General features: G+C 46.4%; 1 protein-coding gene across 1 annotated transcript in view; it reads right to left on the bottom strand.

Annotated features, from left to right (window-relative positions):
• Positions 1-12,938, bottom strand: part of LOC146063407 (uncharacterized) — an 81,737-nt gene that overhangs the window by 57,059 nt on the left and 11,740 nt on the right. Inside the window, exons 4-7 of the mRNA XM_083175742.1 lie at positions 8,793-8,959; positions 5,277-5,407; positions 3,710-3,876; positions 1,904-1,989 (exon numbers count right to left, since the gene is read on the bottom strand). Coding sequence (XP_083031868.1) covers positions 1,904-1,989; positions 3,710-3,876; positions 5,277-5,407; positions 8,793-8,959 — 551 coding nt within the window. The remainder of the gene's footprint in view (positions 1-1,903; positions 1,990-3,709; positions 3,877-5,276; positions 5,408-8,792; positions 8,960-12,938) is intronic.

Raw genomic sequence — 12,938 nt, forward strand, 5'->3', positions numbered from 1 at the left:
TCATGTTAAACATCCATCCACAGCCCGCGCGAATGTACGTGGTATGCAATGGGGGGGGGGGGGGCAAGTGTACCGGCATTCGGCAGGCGGGGAGTCAGCCAGAATAACCCCCTGATTCTGACTCAGTTGCAGCTTTGCGAAACTTTGCAAAACAGCAACTACTGGTGCTAGGCTGCAGGGAGGGAAGGGGGGGGGGTGGCAATCAGGACACAACTGTGTTGTCCGGACTGCTCCTACAAAACTCTACATCCCTTGCAAAGCCGTGTCAGTAACCCGTGGTGGCTCCCCCGGCCAATGTGCACATGCACCAGTCATATCCTGGCATGAACTCATCGGGTCGCAGGTCAACACTAATAAGGTGAACAGTCAATAGGTCGACCACTATTGGTCGAAAGGCCATAGGTCTACATGATAAAAAGGTTGACAAACCTTAGGTCGAATTGGTCAGAACAATCAATAGGTTGACATTAAAAAAAGGTCGACAAGTGTTTTAACATACTTTACAATACAAGTGGACATAGGTATTAATATAGATCACAGCCCGGCCACCAAGATGCCAGTGCATATGTACTAATATATGCAGATGGTATTGTGGTGCGGTGACGAAGGCCCCCCGCGATACCTGTAATGTGTTGTGCGGGGGTCTCCGTCACCTCCCTGCCACCTACTGCTTCCCTCATGCTGGGACAGCTCAGCGTGGCTGTCCCTGGCGCCTCCTCCTCCCCCTTGCAACCGGAAGGACATCCGACTGCCTTGCTAGGGTGAGGAGGGGTTTACCTGCAGCAAGGTAAGCTGGAGGGAGGGGGAGGGGGGGGGGGGTCGGCGGAGGTGGCAGGTTTGTGGCGGAGGCAGCGAGCGGCAAAAAGAAGCCCATAGGCTTCTATAGGGTATTGCCACCCAAAGCTGGCGATACCCTAACCTGCGGTAACGTGGCAGTGGGGTTTTAGTACATATGAAAATGCGGTAAAAAGGGGTTTTTACCGCATTTTCGGCTTAGTACATCCAGCCCATAGAGATATATTATAATAGAGTGCCGAAGGTAGCGAGGCATCATGCTACACTTATACGATGTCCATGTTGGCCTTTGTCAACATAGACGCGAAAATCGTGAAAACTCATGCTGACCTTTTTTCTGTCAACCAATCGCTTGGTTGACAGAAACGTTGATTGATACCTTGGTTGATACCTACGGTATGTTGTCCTTTTTCATGTGATGACCTATGGTTCGTCGACCAATAGTGGTTGACCTAGTAACTGTCAACCTTATCAGTGTTGACCCTATGGCCTATACCAGGCATGTCCAAACTGTGGCCCTCCAGCTGTTATGAAACTACACATCCCAGCATGCCTTGCCATAGTTTTAGCATTCCCTAATAGCAAAACTGTGGCAAGGCATGTTGGGACCTGTAGTTTAACAACAGCTGGAGGGCCATAGTTTGGACATGCCTGACCTATACCCTTCTTGACAAATGCTTAAAATCCCATTTTTGACCAAGTCTACATCATAAGCATGTGTGTAAGGTAATTATTGTACTTAATGAAATATATTAAGCAAAAAATAGAATATGAATAAAAATGTTAGTAATAATCAGGGTTGCCTACCCTCCCGGAATGTCCGGAAGGCTCCCAAAAAAATCGAGCCCCCTCCCGCCCCCCCAGACAGGTGGGCAACCCTCCCAGATACCGCCGGAACCCCCCGAATCTGCCTGGCTGCAGTGGTAAATTACTGCGATTCATGGCTTTTTGGGGGTGGAGGTGGGGCTAAAGATACAAATCACACCATTTAGCCCCGCCCCTCCTCGAATTGCAGTAATGGGGGCGGGCTTATCCCGAAAGAGGAGACTTTAAAAGTAGGCAACCCTGGTAATAATACATATACAATACACTCCGTAGTGTGTATAACCTTAGGATCCAATTCTGCTGGTGGCTTAAACAGGCATCTCCTCACATGATCACCGAACTCAGACAGACTTACAATGTCTCCACAACCTGCAAAATAAAAGTCTGACACATCAGGTACTTATTCTAGTTCACTCTTTCTGACAAAATCCTTCTTAGATGGACAAAACCATGTGCACTGCAGGGGGGCAGATGTAAAATGTGCAGAGAGAATTAGATTTGGGTGAGTTATTTTGTTTCTGTGCAGGGTAAATACTGGCTACTTTATTTTTACACTGCAATATAGATCTCACTTTGAAGTAAAACCCCACCCAAATCTAATTCTCTCTGCACAAGTTACATCTGCCCCACCTGCAGTGCACATGGTTTTGTCCATCTAAGAAAGAATTTGTCAGAAACAGTGAACCAAAATAACCCCCTTAGTTATCTGGTTAATATACAGAGGGTTCTGTGAACCAATATTTCCACTGCAGGTGATTATTTATGGCATGTGAAAGTGCAACTATTAGCAGCCCAGAGCAACCAATCAGCAACCGTGATCTCTCCACAGCAAGTCAGAGCGTCTTATAGTGTGGACAGGAAGCAGCACTGATGTCGCTGAGAGTGAGTGAGAAGAGAGAGAGGGCATGTATGAAGCAGTGATAATGTTCGGCTGGGCAGCTGGCGGCATTTCAGGGCCTTGCTGAATAAGGCCCTTAAGAAGCTGATGTGATGCTGATTTTAGTATATGGCTTTTCAACAACTTGAAAATTGTATTTTGCTCATCACATTATCCATATAACGAGCAAAATGAGGAGTAAAACGTGTTATAATTTATTTATCCAAATGGGTTTGGCTTGATTCTTATGGACGATATTCATTATTTTAGAAACCACAATATTGACAGATTCAGAAAGTCGACGGGAACATAATACCAACCTAACCCTACATTTTTTTATTGTTAACATTTTAACTATGTAGCAATCATGTCAGTCGGTATTATGGACACCTTTTGGACGTTGACATTGTGATAGCGGACATAATCACCACATACTTCAAGTTTCAAATCGCTCCTTATTTTTGTATCATGCAGGAATTAAAGCCAATGGGCCAAATGTAATAGGGTGTGAGAATCAGAAAGTGAGAGATTTTGGGAGAGTTTTCCCAGTTTTTAAAGCAGCAATCAATGACATGGCAAAATATACTTGGTTTTGCAGTGTAAATGATTGCCGCTTTAAACAAAATGGGGACACCCATTTACACACCCTATTACATTTAGCCCAATATGTGTAATCCAAGCCAGTGCTGGCCTGTGTAGACCAGCATCACCAGCAGGCAGGGCCGGCTCTACCTTTAGGTAGATGCCTAAGGCGCCGAGATCTGGGGGGCACCACCAAGTCTGCCTATCAAAAGATCGAAGATGTGGAACTTCTAAGATCTTACCTCCATACTTTCCTTTGAGGCATACTTCCCTACTTTGTTGCCCCATCCTCCTTGTACTCTGTTGTGGGTGGCAAAGGGGAGAGTGCAGGGGGCCCCCAGGCAAAGCAGGGGACTTGTCCACCTTCCTGGTGGCTGGGAGAACCACCCGATAGTTTTTGGAGCCTCGTTGGAAAGTAGATATTGGTGGCAGTAGGTAGGGGGGGGGGGGGGGCAGTAGGTTGAATTTTTTTTTTGGGGGGGGGGGCAGTAGGTTGAATTTTGGGGGGGGGGGGGGGGGCAGTAGGTTGAAATTTTGTCTATGGTGTTGAGCAGCCTTACACCAGCCCTGCCAGCAGGTTAATCTACTGACAAAACTCTTCAATGGAAACCCTGTTTTAGATAGACGTACCTCGGTAAGCAAAAACACAGAAGACTTTTGCTGCTGACATGTCCATATCCAATTCATACTCCGGAACCCGCCAGTTCTCACTAAGAATAGTCTCATCTAGTGGATCTGTTTTTGATCTTCTTGTTAATAGATCCATGCACGGTCCTGAGATTGTGTGTTTTGGGTTGCTGCAAAACAAAAATAAATGCAGAAACATATTTATAAAGTGTTTGTGTATAAATATGTCAATGTAAAACCATCTATATAGATTTGCATTTAACCTTTTATGACCCCTTATCCATTTAAATGGAAATTATAAAAAATGTATTGTGCAGACTGTATTGTGATGAGGGTTGTCATTCAAACTCCAATGTCCATTTAACTGTGCGAAAGTACTGTGAGTATTATACGGCAAGTGCTAATGTATCAAAATAATGAATTAGAATGAATGACAGTGTTTAGGAATATGAGCTACAATGCTTTATGTACTAAAAATGAAACCATATTTGTTGGGGATTACCCAATGCTTTCCCGGGTCACCCATTATACAAGTTAAGTTAAATAATTTTATTGTCACTACAACATTAGGAAAAATCAGGTTTGCCGACTTTGAGGCTGCTCTCAGCTCCAGAAGGTAGGGGGCGTGTCCAGTAGCCATGTCATGAAAGGGGCGGATCTGGGTGGGCCTATTCCAATAAATGAACAAGTGGGCATGGCCAATGCAATTGCATCATTGTGGCCACACCCCCTGCTGTGTAATGCTGGTATTAAAGGCATTACACAGCGGGGGGGATGATTCTCGTCATCTGGTCCCCATGGACCCCGCACCAATGGGGGGCTGTGCAATGCTCCCTTATTCTGGGGGACTTGTCCACCTATCCGGGGGGCCGGGAGGTGGATCTGATATTTGGGAGCCTCACGGCTATTTCGGGAGGGTAGGCAAGTATGGGAAAAATGCATTAGTAAAATTGCAAAAATAAACATGGCAACCAGGGTTTAACCCTTCTTATAACTCGGGTCAAATTGCCGGGTTGGTGGACCAGGGTTATAAATTTTGGTGTTTTTACAATGCACCATGACCCGGTTCCACCCTGCAGCAACCCGGTTATTGCTGGGTTTGAGCTGCGATGTGAAAGGGGTATTAGGGCATCACTTGTCTACTTTATCAGTGTCCATACTGAAATGTAAAGGTATCCATACCCTCCAACAGCTGAAGGCAGAAACCAGTACAAAATCGGAAAGGGGGCATCTCCACACCCTCTTTTCCATACTTTCAATAGAGAGTTAGAGACCCTGAAAACCGATACAAAGCTCTTTTTGGCCAATACAGGCCCCCCCAAAAAACGGTCCTGTACTGGCCAAAAAAGTACAGTTGGAGGGTCTAATGTCACACAGGGGCAATCAGGCTTTAAGACATGAAGCATAATCTCTCCTGTGTAGCAGGGGTGCGCCAAATGACTGCCTTGCCCCATGCACCAGAAATCCTAGTTTCGGCCCTGATGACATCATGCTTAAAATGAGAACAGGTCTTACCAGGTCTTTTATTTTAATTTGACTATTTTTGGTTTATTTTGCGGATTTATCTTACCTTCCTTTAATAGAGACCGGTCTGTAAAGAGCAGTCAGGGAAATAGGACACTCATAATTCATCTGCTCCTGAACATCTGCAAACTGGACACAAAATGGCAGCTGTGCACGTGTGACAATAATACTGTACACCTAAAGACCAAAAGGAAGCATTAAGCATACATGAGTGTAATACATAAGCTGGTTGCATACTGTGCGACACTAATAAGTATGTATAATTGCAGAATATGGTCAGTGGGGAAATTTATGTACAATGCAACTCATATGTTGCAGGGCATCTGTAAATACACTTTTTGTCCTGGTCTACTCAAGCACAGGTAAACGGTTAGGTACTCTTTACCTAGAACGGCGCCCGTCGCGGGCATCGCGGGTACATTTATGCCTGCCCGCGACGCGACCGACGCGATGCCCGCGATTTTCCCATTGAAAACCATGTTAAACCTGAAAAATCGCGTCGGTCGCGTCGCGGCCGGCCATAAATGTACCCGCGATGCCCGCGACGCGATGCTCCCGATTTCCCATAGGAAGCAATGTTAAAAGCCGCGATGGACCCGATTTTAGTGTTAAATGCCTCAATCCACCCGATTTGGCCATAGAAATCAATGTTAAATGGGCTACAGAGCCCATTAACCCTTAAATGTCCCCCAAAATTTTTTACGCCACCACACCATCCACGCCAACCCGAAGCGTGGCGAGCGCAGCGAGCCCGCGAGGGGCGGCGGTACGCGTCCTCCGACCTTTTCATGCCCTACTATCCACGTCGGCGTGGAGTTGAGAATAGAATAGTGTGGCGAGCGCAGCGAGCCACCGAGCCCGAAGCGTGGCGAGCGCAGCGAGCCCCGCGAGGGGACGCGGATACCTTCACAGGTAAACGCGTCCCCTCGCGGGCTTCACAGGTGTCCGTGGCCACGCGGACACCTGTGAAGCCCGCGAGGGGACGCGTATAACTGTGAAGGTATCCGCGTCCCCTCGCGGGGCTCGCTGCGCTCGCCACGCTTCGGGCTCGGTGGCTCGCTGCGCTCGCCACACTATTCTATTCTCAACTCCACGCCGACGTGGATAGTAGGGCATGAAAAGGTCGTAGGACGCGTACCGCCGCCCCTCGCGGGCTCGCTGCGCTCGCCACGCTTCGGGTTCGCGTTGATCGTGGGGTGGCGTTAAAAATTTTGGGGGCCATTTAAGACTTCAGGGGGACTATTAGGGCTCTGTGGCCCATTTAACATTGTTTCCTATGTAAAAATCGCGGGCATTGAGGCATTTAACGCTAAAATCGCGGTCAATCTGCCTTTTTAACATTGTTCCCTATGGGAAAATCGCGGTAATCGCGGGTACCCGATTTTGATGTACCCGCGATTTACCCGCGATGCCCGCGATTACCGCGATTTTACCCGCGATGCCCGCGATTTCAATCGTGGGCGCCGTTCTAGGTAAAGAGTACCAACGGTTATGTATAGAAGATAGACAATGTCTAGGTCAACAGTGACTAGGTCGACACCTAAGAATGGTGGAGATACCCTACAGATAGAGCCATCCGCATCTAGCCCTTTAATAGGAATAAGTGAGCCAGAGCTGTCAGACGTAATCCCATGCTAATGCCCTACTGTATTGTTCTATGTATTGTATTACAGCTGAGAACAATAGGCCTTAGCTCACCATGGCTCACCATGGCCATCCAAAGAAGGCTAGCTGAAGAAGGCTCCATCTGTAGGTCAACATTGACAGAAGATAGACACAAGCTTAAGGGGTAGTAGACCCACAACAGAATGTGGAAATTATCCTAAGAAAAATATAAAAATGAGCTACATGAAGGCTCTTCCCAACCCTGACGATTATTAGAGTAATAAAGAGGTAAATGATTTGGCATTCTTTTTAGGTCAGATATAAAAAGGGAAAGTGACAGTTGGCACCCGAGGACTACTAGGGGGCATAGTGCCACCTAAAATAAGGAACGTTACTATATAAAATATTGTTGACATTTTTATTTTTTAAATAGCCAACACCTAAAACCCTCTTTAAACAAATGATTATTGTAAAAACAGCCAGATGCTGCAATCTGAATCTATTAGGGAATTAATATTGATGGACACAATGCGTGGCGAGCGCAGCGAGCCCGCGAGGGGCGGCGGTACGCGTCCTCCGACCTTTTCATGCCCTACTATCCACGTCGGCGTGGAGTTGAGAATAGAATAGTGTGGCGAGCGCAGCGAGCCACCGAGCCCGAAGCGTGGCGAGCGCAGCGAGCCCCGCGAGGGGACGCGGATACCTTCACAGGTAAACGCGTCCCCTCGCGGGCTTCACAGGTGTCCGTGGCCACGCGGACACCTGTGAAGCCCGCGAGGGGACGCGTATAACTGTGAAGGTATCCGCGTCCCCTCGCGGGGCTCGCTGCGCTCGCCACGCTTCGGGCTCGGTGGCTCGCTGCGCTCGCCACACTATTCTATTCTCAACTCCACGCCGACGTGGATAGTAGGGCATGAAAAGGTCGTAGGACGCGTACCGCCGCCCCTCGCGGGCTCGCTGCGCTCGCCACGCTTCGGGTTCGCGTTGATCGTGGGGTGGCGTTAAAAATTTTGGGGGCCATTTAAGACTTCAGGGGGACTATTAGGGCTCTGTGGCCCATTTAACATTGTTTCCTATGTAAAAATCGCGGGCATTGAGGCATTTAACGCTAAAATCGCGGTCAATCTGCCTTTTTAACATTGTTCCCTATGGGAAAATCGCGGTAATCGCGGGTACCCGATTTTGATGTACCCGCGATTTACCCGCGATGCCCGCGATTACCGCGATTTTACCCGCGATGCCCGCGATTTCAATCGTGGGCGCCGTTCTAGGTAAAGAGTACCAACGGTTATGTATAGAAGATAGACAATGTCTAGGTCAACAGTGACTAGGTCGACACCTAAGAATGGTGGAGATACCCTACAGATAGAGCCATCCGCATCTAGCCCTTTAATAGGAATAAGTGAGCCAGAGCTGTCAGACGTAATCCCATGCTAATGCCCTACTGTATTGTTCTATGTATTGTATTACAGCTGAGAACAATAGGCCTTAGCTCACCATGGCTCACCATGGCCATCCAAAGAAGGCTAGCTGAAGAAGGCTCCATCTGTAGGTCAACATTGACAGAAGATAGACACAAGCTTAAGGGGTAGTAGACCCACAACAGAATGTGGAAATTATCCTAAGAAAAATATAAAAATGAGCTACATGAAGGCTCTTCCCAACCCTGACGATTATTAGAGTAATAAAGAGGTAAATGATTTGGCATTCTTTTTAGGTCAGATATAAAAAGGGAAAGTGACAGTTGGCACCCGAGGACTACTAGGGGGCATAGTGCCACCTAAAATAAGGAACGTTACTATATAAAATATTGTTGACATTTTTATTTTTTAAATAGCCAACACCTAAAACCCTCTTTAAACAAATGATTATTGTAAAAACAGCCAGATGCTGCAATCTGAATCTATTAGGGAATTAATATTGATGGACACAATGGTGAGGTGCTGTGATACATTACCTGTGATTTGGTGCCATCAGCAGAAAGAACAAGCACTTCTATTGGTGTATCTCCAACCGCGATGGAGACAGGCTTATTGTTGTCACTCCTACTCACTGTTGCTTTCATCTGACTGTCTTGGACCACAGGCTGTACACTTATACTGCTTTGGAAATATGGCACGTTACCTAGTTGTGGGACAAAACAGAATATTAAGCTGGGTAAGCCATGCATGATACAAATATCTGGCAAGTCATCTGCTAGATCTGGCTAGTTGGAATGGAAATCTTGTATTGGAAGAGAGCAAATGATTTAACCAAGTTGTCTAAATGACAGGTTTTGTCCATTTTGTGGAGACTTAATTTGAGTGTATTATATAATAGATATATGGGGGGGGGGTTGGGGGGTGGTATAGGGTTCCGACAGTCGGGATCCCGGCAGTCATTAGCCCGACGTCGGGATCCCGACTGCCCGGACTCAGACAGCATGGTGAGCGCAACAAAGCCTCTTGTGGGGGGCTACGCTCGCCACCTATTCTATTCTCCCTTTATGGGGGTCGTCAGGGGAGGATTGGTAGAGGAATCCACACCAGGACCGGGGGGGGGGGGGGGTGTTCCGACGTTGCAGCCCGGGTGGGGGGGGGGGGAGTTAGGGTGCTGACGCTAGAGTCCGGGGGCGGGGGGCTGACGCTAGAGTCCAGGGGGGGGGGGGGGTGGTGACGTCATCCACATCAGTGGCCACAGCCTGTTCACAGCAAACTGTGCAGCATAGCCCAAAACAAATATGGCCACCGCATACGTGCATATAATATATAATGCATGCATATATGCAACGGCCATATTTGTTTTGGGCAATGCTGCCGTTTGTGACCAGGCTGCGGCCGCTTGCACCTAGGATGACGCCAGCCCCGGAGGCACGGTCGACGGCCCTGCCAGTGGGGAATGTGGTCCACCGGGCCATTTCCCGGTGGGCCAATCCGCCTCTGGGGGTCGTGGACGTGCCGTCGGGCACCCGTCTGTCGGCGTTTTGACAGTTGGGATCCCGATGTCGGGTAAATGATAACTCCTATTCTAAAAAAAACAAAATTCAGACCCTAACTCTCTCTCTAACTATCGTCCTATATCTCAGCTCCCATGCCTCTCCAAGCTACTGGAGAGACTTGTCTACTCTCGCCTCACAAACTTTCTTAACTCTAACACCCTATTAGACCCACTTCAGTCAGGCTTTCGCTCTCAACACTCCACTGAGACAGCACTGACTAAAGTGGTGAATGATCTGGTAACGGCTAAGTCTAAAGGCCATTACTCACTACTTATTCTTCTTGATCTTTCTGCTGCATTTGACACTGTCAATCACTCTCTTCTCTTACAAACACTACACTACCTAGGTCTTAATGATACAGCCCTTTCCTGGTTCACATCTTACCTATCTGATCGCTCTTTCAGTGTTCGCTTCTCTAACTCTACTTCCTCATCATTACCTCTGTCAGTCGGAGTTCCGCAAGGTTCAGTCTTAGGTCCTCTGCTTTTATCAATGTATACCTCCTCTCTTGGCAAACTAATCAGCTCTTTTGGATTTCAGTATCACTTGTATGCTGATGATACTAAAATCTATCTATCAACCCCAGAGTTGTCACCAGTGGTTTTGGGTCGAGTCTCTGATTGTCGAGTCTCTGATTGTCTCTCTGCCATCTCATCTTGGATGTCTTGTCGCCAACTCAAACTCAATATTTCCAAAACGGAATTACTTATATTCCCGACCAACTAAGAACAGTTACCATCCTGACATCTCCATCGCTGTTGACAACTCGATAATCCACCCTACCCCACAAGCTCGTTGCTTAGGGGTCATCCTCGACTCTGAACTGTCCTTTCTTCCCCACATTCAATCTGTCTCTAAATCATGTTACATGCATCTAAAAAACATATCCAAAATACGACCCTATCTCACGCAAGACACTACCAAATCTCTTATCCATGCACTCATTATATCCCGCATTGATTATTGCAATAGCCTCCTAACTGGTCTTCCCAAGAACAGACTCTCAACACTGCAATCAATTTTAAATGCTGCTGCTAGGCTGATCTTCCTTGCAAGACGCTCATCGTCTGCTGATCCGCTCTGCCAGTCCCTCCATTGGTTGCCTGTATATTACTGTATTCAATATAAAACACTTCTACTTGCATATAAAGCTATTAACCATATTGCACCAGCATATATCTCTGCACTTATCACAAAATATCTCCCATCTCGACCACTCCGCTCTGCACAAGATCTGCGTCTCTCTTCTGCACGGATCACTAGCTCCCATTCACTATTACAGGACTTTCATCGGGCTGCTCCCATCCTATGGAATGCCCTTCCACACACATTAAGACTCTCCACCAGTCTCCAGACTTTCAAGCGTTCCCTGAAAACTCACCTCAAGCCTATCATATTTAAGTTCTACATGCATAACCCTCCGAGGCACTTATATATTATATAGCTTCCCTTCTGGACTTGTAACTGCTATGCTATTACTGGTGCCTGTCCTTGTGTTTCCCTCCTATATCCCTATAGATTGTAAGCTAACAGCAGGGCCCTCCTACCTCCAAGTCTGTCTGTTGTTGCCCAGTTTGTTTTATCACTGTCTACTATTGTAAAGCGCAACGGAATCTGCTGCGCTATATAAGAAACTGTAAATAAATAAATGACTGTGGGGATCCCGACTGTCAGAACCGCATCTGGTACCCTATGGGGGGTATTCAATCCAGGATTCCGTATGTCGGAATGTCCCGACAATTGGATTCCTGGGCTGTTTTTGTGTAATCCAACAGCAACTCAACAGCTGGAATTCAATGTTCCGCCTGTCGTTTTTGAAAAACGGTATTATATAATAGTTATATGGGTGGGAGGGGGGTATTCAATCCGGGATTCCGAATGTCATAATGTCCCGGCAATTGGAATCCCGGGCCATGTTCGTGCTATCCGACACTAACTCAACAGCTGGAATTCAATGTTCCGACTGTCAAAAAACGGCCATGAATTTGACAATCCGCAGCTGTTTCGACAAAACAGATGACTTTTTTTTAAATTCGGATATTTTGTTGGAAACTGACTTCAATGCTGTTGGTAACGGCAGCATTAAATAGTTGAGTGCCGCTATTTCCACCGGCAAAAATGGCACAGATTGTATACCCCCCATAGGCCATAAATGAAATCCCCATCCTGCCCCTGAAATTCTCTATTAGCCATAGACCTAGATCTACCTTGTCTATTTATGTCTTTTGGTCAGTTTACCTCAAATCGTTCTATTATATGACTTTCCGTTGTGAATGTATATTAATAATAATAAAATATTGTACACTATGATGTAGTTCACAGTTGTTGCTGCAAATTGGCCAAATGCGGCAGTAACAGAACAACTGCTCATTTTATGCAGGGACCACAAAATGTAGATGATGATAACCAGGTATTTATGCTTTCCTTAACAATTTGAAGCACTTTTACAAAGAGATTAATTGTTAAATAAAATCAGCAGGAGGCTTATTAATAACAGTTAAATTCCACTACGATAAGCTGAAACGGCAGTGATACTTCTGCTAAGATTTGCAGATTAAACTAAGAAAGTAAGTGGGTAAAAATATGAATAAATGATGCTCTGCAGGCCAGTGGAAATATGGCTCCTAAAGCAATTTTCAGTATGCATGAAACCAGCAAAAAAAACATTATAGTAGAAGTGTTCTTTCAGACTGTGTGCCTCATTAGCAAAACACATAACAGCATTGCATACACTACTGCTAAAGCATTTTGTAGTTGTTTTAAGGTGTAAATGCTATGTTGCCCATAGCAACCAATCAGATTCTACTTTTTATTCATTTAGCACCTTCTAGAAGATAATAGATAGAATCTGGTTGGCTGCTATGGGAAGTTTACCCCATGGGGGTTACTTTGGTTCACTCTTTCTGACAAATTCCTTCTTAGATGGACAAAACCATGTGCACTGCAGGGGGGCAGATGTAACATGTGCAGAGAGTGTTAGATTTGGGTGAGTTATTTTGTTTCTGTGCGGGGAAAATACGGACTGCTTAATTTTTACACTGTAATATTGATCTCACTTTGAAGTAAAACCCCAACCAAATCTAATTCTCTCCGCACAAGTACCATCTACCCCACCTGCAGTGCACA

This window comes from Crinia signifera, chromosome 3 (genome assembly GCF_055691185.1).
Source record: "Crinia signifera chromosome 3, ASM5569118v1, whole genome shotgun sequence".
In the NCBI taxonomy this organism is placed as follows: Eukaryota; Metazoa; Chordata; class Amphibia; order Anura; family Myobatrachidae; genus Crinia; species Crinia signifera.